The sequence below is a fragment of the Muntiacus reevesi genome, chromosome 1 (assembly GCF_963930625.1).
Source record: "Muntiacus reevesi chromosome 1, mMunRee1.1, whole genome shotgun sequence".
In the NCBI taxonomy this organism is placed as follows: domain Eukaryota; kingdom Metazoa; phylum Chordata; class Mammalia; order Artiodactyla; family Cervidae; genus Muntiacus; species Muntiacus reevesi.
The window spans coordinates 157,616,286-157,624,716 of NC_089249.1; the positions used below are offsets into that span (position 1 = coordinate 157,616,286).

Below are 8,431 nucleotides of genomic sequence, written 5' to 3' on the forward strand. Positions count from 1 at the left end.
ATAGAAGCTTTATTACATCTGTTAGAATGCTTAAATCAACCTGCTATCTTTGTGGAACCCTTACATTTGGTATGGCTGCCTGTGGGGAATAGTTTTTAAGTAATGTATTTCTTCATAGTGGCCACCCTATTTTAATGTCTTAAGTGTCAAACATTGAAATTAATAAATTTTCCATATACAATGAACTTGATACAGTTTTTACATGCCTAGAATGAAATGTAAAGTAAAGACATTTGTTCTATCAGTATGGGGTGGTCAGATTGTTTAAATCAATTCTTCTGCCCTTTACTTAAATGAAAATTTATATTATAAATTTATACTATAGAAATGATACAAACTCAGGGTTGGAATTTTAGAAAATGAAGAAAATGTCATTTGAACTAATAACACCCAAAGGAAATTAGGAAACATAGTTGAAGTTTTACTGTATATATAATTTTGTTTATTTTTCTTTATTCACCATTATAAAATAGACATTTTCATTTAGTACTGTGGGCTATTCCCATTTTTGAAATTCATTTATCTATATGATTTGAAAAATCCATAGATATACACCCATAGACAGGATTTTAGTTTCATGTAAGATGATTTTCTCAAGGAAATGAAAGCTGAGATGAAAAAAAATTGTTTTCAAAAGCAATATGTTGAATTAATTATTTCTATAGAGGGGTAAGCTGGCTAAAATGTTAGAATAACATAGCTATATCTTCACATGAAAACTTTTTTTTTCAAAGCTTTATTTTATTGTATAAATTGGGTAAAATATAGAGCTTTGGGAATAGAGTTTGATATTTGCTTTGTTTCCATTACCAAAGTAATGTAAGTTTATTTTGGACACCTTAGAAAATTTAGAAAAGTAGACCAAAACAAACAAACCAGCCATATTCAGAGAAATTCCTTGGCAGTCCAGTGGTTAGGACTCTGTGCTTTCACTACAGAGGGCCTGGGTTCCTTCCCTGATTGTGGAACTAAGATCTCGCAAGCCTTGAGGCTGGAAAAAAAAAACCACAAAACTACAAAAAAAACCATATTCGTACCAACCAATGTAATTTATTATTAAAGAATTTGTTTTGTATTTCTTTTTATTTTTCTAAAATTATTTTAATAGCAGTCATTTATTGAGTGAGCACTGTGTGAGGAACTGTGCTAAAAGTTTATGCAGCATTATTTCAGTTGATCCTTGGAATAATCTATGTGATAGATACTTTTATTATACATGTTTTATGAATGAAGAGGGCCTTCCCTGATGGCTCAGATGGTAAAGAATCTGCCTGCAATGTGGGAGACCCAAATTCGATTCCTCAGTCGGGAGAAGGCAATGGCAACCTTCTCCAGTATTTTTGCCTGGAGAATTCCATGGACAGAGGAGCCTGGCAGGCTACAGTCCATGGGGTTACAAAGAATCAGACACAACTGACCAACTAACACACACACATCAGTGAAGAAATTAAATACCAATTTATTCAGGGCCCAACACCTGTAATTTTAAACCTCCTCTTCTAACTCCAAAGTCCATAGTTTTATTTTTCTTTTTTTTACTGTTTTTGCTCTATGCTTACTGCTTGTTTAATTTTTTGGTAGGATCTTATAGTATGTACATTTTGCTGCTTTGTGTTTTGACCATACTGTATATATCCCCCCCACCAAAAAAATTGGTCTTATATTGGAAAATACGCATGTTTTCAAAGTTGTTATAATGTTTTCTAAGCATCGTCTTTAATGGGGATTTAATAAGCCAGTAAGTGGAATGTAGTATTTGTTTACTTAACCCTTTCCCTCTCGTCAGAACTGAGTCACAGCGTTTTCAGTGCCTTACTGTCTTAAATATTGCTATGATAAACATCTTTTTGCAAAGATTGCATTTTTTAGGTTTAGTATTATTTTTTCAGAATAGAATCTCAGAAATGGAAAGATTAAGCCAAATAGTAGGAAAATTTTAAGGCTGTCACTGTACTGCTTTTTGAAAAAGTAAGACTTACAGTCCTACCAGCTATATATGTATTAGTAGTTCAGCAATACTTTCACTCATTTTACTTCAATAAATATATATATCTTCTACTGTGAGGCAGATATGAGAAATATCATGGTATATAAGGTAACTTAGGAAAGCCGTCTTTCCCCTCATAGATCCTAAAGTTCAGTAGAGAAGATGCACTGGTAAATAGTCACTTATAACATACTCTGGTAGGAGAGGTACCTAGCATATTTTCATACTGTTTTGTAATTATCCTATATTAAAATTATTTTTAAAGATTTGTGCTAATTTATATGAATAATTGTTAAATTATCTTTCATTTATATTTTATTGATTATAAATGGGTTCTATGTATTACTGTGATTAAAAATAAACTACACTGAAACTATGTCTCTAACACATAAGTCATATTTTTATTGTCGATAGTCTTGGGCTGAGAGGAGACTCCAGGTATAAGACTATCTAAAAGCTACCTAATTAATTCATGTTTCACAGTTTGTCTTGAACCTAGTTTTTTAGTGTAATCTACCACTCCTGCCACATTCCAGTTTACCCACCTGTGGCATTAGCAAAATTCCTTGCTATTACTTTTACCTGGGATGTTCTTTTTCATCTTACTGCTTGCCACAGTCTTCCTTCTCCTGTAAAGTGGAACTCAGATGTCACCTTCTTTGTCAGTGTATCCAGGACCTCTCACCTGGTTATTGATGGTTTGTATCTCAGAATACCTAGTTTCTCACAGATTATACACCCTGGTCTTGTGATGGCCTTTCCAGTGAGATTGTGAGTTTTATGTATCTGTGAATCCTCATTGCCTCTGTCACACTTGGTGGGCCTTCATGGATTCCTAAAGGAATGAAATCCCACCTACTGGGGTCATCACTGAAGTTTACAATGAATGCTCTACTCTTTTAATACCTCTGTAATACTTACTGTCAGTATGTATGGCCTTGTGTTATCTTTTAACATATATTGGTATACTATAGCTGATGTGTGAAAAGTCCAAAAGGCAGTTATTTAGTAGATTTTTCCTATGAAATAGTGTATAAATTGTAGTTTAGTATTCCAGGAAAGTAATCTTATAATCCTTGTATGCCCATTGTTTTTCTGATTCCGTAAACCAGCTAGCCTTTGTCATTGTACCTGTGTGAAAACTTACTTCACGTTCCAGTTCTGGACTCCAGGAGCATTATCCTCCAGCCACAAGAGTAGCTGAAACAGGGGAAGGAAGATTTCCTTTTGGCTTTCCAGATCCCAGAACCCTGCAGATTAAGAAGGTCCAAAAGCAGGAAAACAAAAGAGGATTCCAGACATACCTAGAAATTGTAGGGAATTACCTCTATGGGCATATTCCTAACTGGAGTGATGTTTTGAATTCAAAATAGATCTTAAGCAATCTTTGTAGTTACTTCTTTGCTCTACTTGGAAACCATATGTGTTCTCTACTTGAAAACCCTACACAGGGTAAGTAGGAGATAACTAACTGGGATTCAAATTGGACAATAAGTCAGGATTGATTTTCATCTTTAAGTAAGTTGGAAGAATTCCCTTAATTGTTGGCATGTGATGCTCATACTCAAAACATAAATGGACTCTCATTATCCTTTTGTAACTGCACATCTAATGAGATTCTAATATAGTATATCTGTGATCAGGGCTTTTAGGATTCGATCAGTGGAGTTATCTTACTTTTGCTTTTCATCTTAATTACCCTAGTGTTTCTATGCATTGGTTCCATGTATTATTGATTTGTTTTCAAAGTCAAGGTGTTTCCCCCAGCCCCCAAATTGAAACTAGCTGGCTGTGTTATTGAAGCTTGAAGAAACTTGTAAACTGGTATCAGTTGTTTTCATGGATTTATATAGATCTTTTAACTGTTCTATAAAAGAAGATCTGTTATTACTCAGCCATGAAAAAGGAATGAAGAAACTTCCCCAGCAGTCCAGTGGTTAAGAATCTGCCTTGCAATGCAGGGGGCGCAGTTTCGATCCCTGATTGTGGAACTAAGATCCCACATGCCACGTGGGTCAACTAAGCCCTTGTGCTGCAACTACTGAGCCCTCAGGCTGCAGACAGTCTGTGCATCACAGCAGAAGATCCTGCGTAACACAATGGAGATCCCACAGGCTGCAACTAAGGCCTGACAGCCAAATAAACAGTTTTTTAAAAAAAGAGTGAAATAATGCCATTTGTAGCAACATGGATGGACCACGGAATTATCATATTAAGGAAGGTCAGACAGAGGAAGCCAGATATCATATGGTATCATTTATATGTGGAATCTAAAAAAAAAAAAAGAGAAATGAACTTACTTATGTAACAGACTCACAGACATAGGAAATAAACTTACAGTTACCAAAGGGGATGGGGGAAGGAGATTGGAATTTAGGAGTTTGGGATTCATGTATACACATTACTATATATAAAACAGGTAACAAGGATTTATTATACAGCACAGGGAACTGTATCCCTGTATTATAGGTTATAATATAATAGAAACAAATATAATAGAAAAGAATATAGAATAGAAATAGAAACCTATAATAGAAAAGAATCTGAAAAAGAATATAAATATATAAATAACTGAATCACTTTGCTGTACACCTGAAACACAATGTTATAAATTAACTATACTTCAGTTTTTAAAATGATTTTTCTAAAAAGATTTCATTAAAATTAGATCTACTATTTAAAACTATTTAAAACTTTTTTTTTCTTTCTTTTTTTTTTTTTTTTGGCCATGCCATGCAGCATGCGAGATCCTACTAGTTCCCCAACCATGGATCAAACCTGTGCCCCCCACAGTGAAAGTGTGGAGGCCCAACTACTGGACCACCAGAGAAATCTCTTGATAATTAACATTTTGAATTAGAAGTTTGTTTTAAATTTATTTATTTATTTTGGCTGCCCTGGGCCTTCATTGCTGCTCAGGCTTTTCTTTAGCTGTGGCAAGCGGGGGCTGTTCTCTAGTTGTGGTGTGTGGGCTTATTGCAGTGACTTCTTTTGTTGTGGAACACAGACTAGGCGCACGGGCTTCAGTAGTTATGGCACATGGGCTCAATAGTGCGGTTTCCAGGCTCTAGAGCACAGGCTCAGTAGTTATGGCACAAAGACTTAGTTACTCCACGGCATGTGAGATCTTCCTGGACCAGGGATTGAACCTGCAGACTTGGCAGGCAGGTTCTTTACCACTGAGCCACCAGGGAAGCCTGAATTAGAACTTTTTATTTGCCTTTTCATGTTATCTACATTAACAAGATATTATACTTAGATATTTTTAATATGTACAAATCTAATTTAATATGCAAATAGCTTATAATTTAAAGGAAATGGGTAAAGAAAGTAGAAAAAAGACTTTATATTCAGAAAATATTAATGCTATGAATGTATCATAAAAGAATATGTCTAGATAGATTGGTAATACCTCTTCCATATTATTAAGGCAGTCTCCAGACTTCTCTGGCTGTCCAGTGGTTAAGACTCCATGCTTCCAATGCAGGAAGTGCAGGTTCAACCCCTGGGTCAGGAAGATCCCCTGGAGAAGGAAATGATAATCTGTTCCAATGTGCTTGCCTGGCAAATCCCATGGACAGAGGAGCCTGGTGGGGTACAGTCCTTGGGGTCACAGAGTCAGACATGACTGAGGAACTAAACAACAACAAAGGGCAGAGATGCAGGCAGTGTCTGACTTGTATAAAACAGCTGAATTGCTTCGTTGGATGCTATGGAAAGTCATAGCATATTTACTGACTAGGATATAATAATAATATAGTATATTATATATTACATATAACAGTACACAGAGGACTCAAGGGAATAGAAAAACTCTGATAGCAAAATACAAGTTGCTGAATACAGTATAGTGAAACAGTGGTCATAGAGGCCAAGAGAGTAAGGCTGACCTGGTCTCAGCTTGCCAATTACTAACTGTTCAACTTAGGGAAAAAGTCTCTATTCGTTAGTTTTCTCAACTGTAAAATAAAGATAATAATAATACTACCTATTTTACTCATGCAGTAAATATTTATTGAATTGCCTGCCTTGTGCCAGGCACCACAGATACTGCAATGGCAGGAGAAGCAAATCCCTTGTCCTCATGGGCTTCCATGAGGGAGCTAGACAATAAATAAAAAATGTGAGTTAAATATATAGATAGCCATAAGGGCCCAGGAGAAAACAGAAAAGCAGGGGAAGGAAAATGTGAATTGTTGTAATGGTGAATAAGGTTGAAATACATGATAGGTACAACCTCCCAGAGAAAGGTTTTTGTGAGGGTTAGATGAGGCACTAAATGTTTAGCAGAGTGCCTGGCACATAAGGCACCAATAAAAATTAGCAGCTATTATAGTATAAATGATATGCAGGAAAAGGCAAGTCAGTTAATTACTATTAATAAAATAACACCAACCAAAGAGAGTGAGGATGACATCTAACGAAAGAAAATTACTGTATACACACATACACACACACACACATGCACACATGCTTGCAAACACCTTCATATCCAGAGACTGGTTAATATTTTTCATTCATTACAAATGGAATCTCTTCTATGAACAATGTAACATTCTGAGCTACTCATCAAATCTTGTAATGTTACATTGTCAATTGTGTTTTCTGTTTGATTTTATTTTTGTTTTACTTTACAATATTAAAAAGCTTTACACTGTAAGGTCTTATATATGGTCTTAAAATTGTAACTGATGTTAATTTAGGAAAGTTAATTTGTGTTCCACTTTTACTTTTTGAATCATAGATTATCTTCTAGATTACTGTATTTATCCCTTGAATGTATCTGTATCATCAAGACTTAGATGTCTGAGCACTCAGGTAAAAAAGCACCATCCAGCTTAAAGCTGAAGACCTTTTGTTACTTTCATAAAGTGAAACATATTTACAATAACACTGTTTAGTACTCATAATAAGATAAATGATGGCCTGCCTTGTTCTGTCTTTCAGTGTGTTGGCATGCATCAGCCCTGAAGCAGTGATCTCCGGATTAAACTACATGTCATTTGCTAATGTTGGCATGAGTGGCTTAAGCCCCAGTGGTGTGGATTTGAGCATGGAAGCAAATGCTATAGCTTTGAAATATTTAAATGAAAATCAGCTGTCACAACTGTCTCTCACACGATCAAGCCAAAATAATGGTGATTCACCTTTTAGCCTTCTACATATTAATACAGACAGAAGCACAGTGGGGCTTAGTTTAATTTCGCCAAACAACATGTCATTTGCAACCAAAAAATACATGAAGAGATACGGACTCATACAAAGCAGCGACAATAGTGAAGATGAAGAGGAGCCTCCAGACAATACGGATGGCAAGAGTGAACATTTAGTGAATCAAAACCTTACATACATAGCTGAACAACTTGATTGTCAGAAAGAGCCTTCCAGGAATGCTGGTGAGATAACTACTTGTTATAACTGTGACTCCGTGGGTACCCACACAGATATGCCAGTATTGAGAAACATTACAAATGAAGTTGTTCATCCAAAAGCAACACAGCAGTTGAATGAAAACCCTGCTTTCTTATTAAAGAACCTTAAACCAAGCCCTGCAGTACATCTCCGAACTGGAAAAGCAGAATTTACCCAGCATCCTGAGAAAGAAAACGTAAGGGACATTCCAATTTTTCCTGAAAGTTTGAAACCTTCTGAAACCTTAAAGCAAATGAATAGTATGAATTCAGTAGGCACCTTCTTAGATGTAAAGCGTCTCAGGCAGTTGCCAAAATTATTTTAAACTTTTAACTCCCCACCCTCCTGATAAGAGGATGGGATGTCTCCTGAAGATACTTATGGAAGTCAGAGCCTTTTGACAGTTTTGGAATTCCTAATCAATCTAGGGATCACTCTGTTGATCGCAGTTTATGGCAAAGAGCTGAACAAGTGGCCTGACTGTGAGATGGCTAACTGGTAGGAGGCCTAAGTGCTCTTTGTTCAGATAGAGTTGTTAAGCATCACTGGATCTTTAAAAAAAAAAAAAATCCTGAGATCAGTTATTTCAATAAATTTAGATAAGCAGATGCTATCCAGCTATGAATCTGAGTTGCCCTTTTATACTGTACATTTTGAAAAGTGTTTTCCTAGCATTTTGCATCTACCCAAATACCACCTAAAAGAACATAAAGTTATCATGACCCTGACTAAATTAGCTAAACAACCCTTATTGAATTTAAGGGGGGGGGAAAGTTTTATTTTTTTAAAATAACTTGCAATCTTTTATACAAGGCGTGTATATATATATATATATTCTCTTAAGATGCACATTTGTTAAATACTGTGGAAGTAAACTTTTGCACTCTTGTGGGCTGATGTTAATATAACATTTCAACATATAGCACTAGCTATCACAGAATAAGAAAATTATGAGTATGAGTGTGTTTTATAAACTTGGTGAGTTTTTCAAATGTTTTACTATTTTTTTAATGGAATTTAATAAAAATATCT

The 8,431-nt window shown here is 35.4% G+C and overlaps 1 protein-coding gene across 4 annotated transcripts in view; it reads left to right on the forward strand.

The window, feature by feature from the left end:
* STIL (STIL centriolar assembly protein) overlaps positions 1-8,431 on the forward strand; it is a 52,762-nt gene extending 44,331 nt beyond the window's left edge. For 3 of the 4 annotated variants that reach the window (XM_065913435.1, XM_065913437.1, XM_065913436.1), the window contains exon 17: positions 6,935-8,431. In XM_065913435.1, coding sequence (XP_065769507.1) covers positions 6,935-7,724 — 790 coding nt within the window. In that variant the 3' untranslated portion in view covers positions 7,725-8,431. Of the gene's footprint in view, positions 1-6,731; positions 6,806-6,934 lie in introns of all 4 variants that reach the window. The other variant, XM_065913438.1, reaches the window with a different exon arrangement.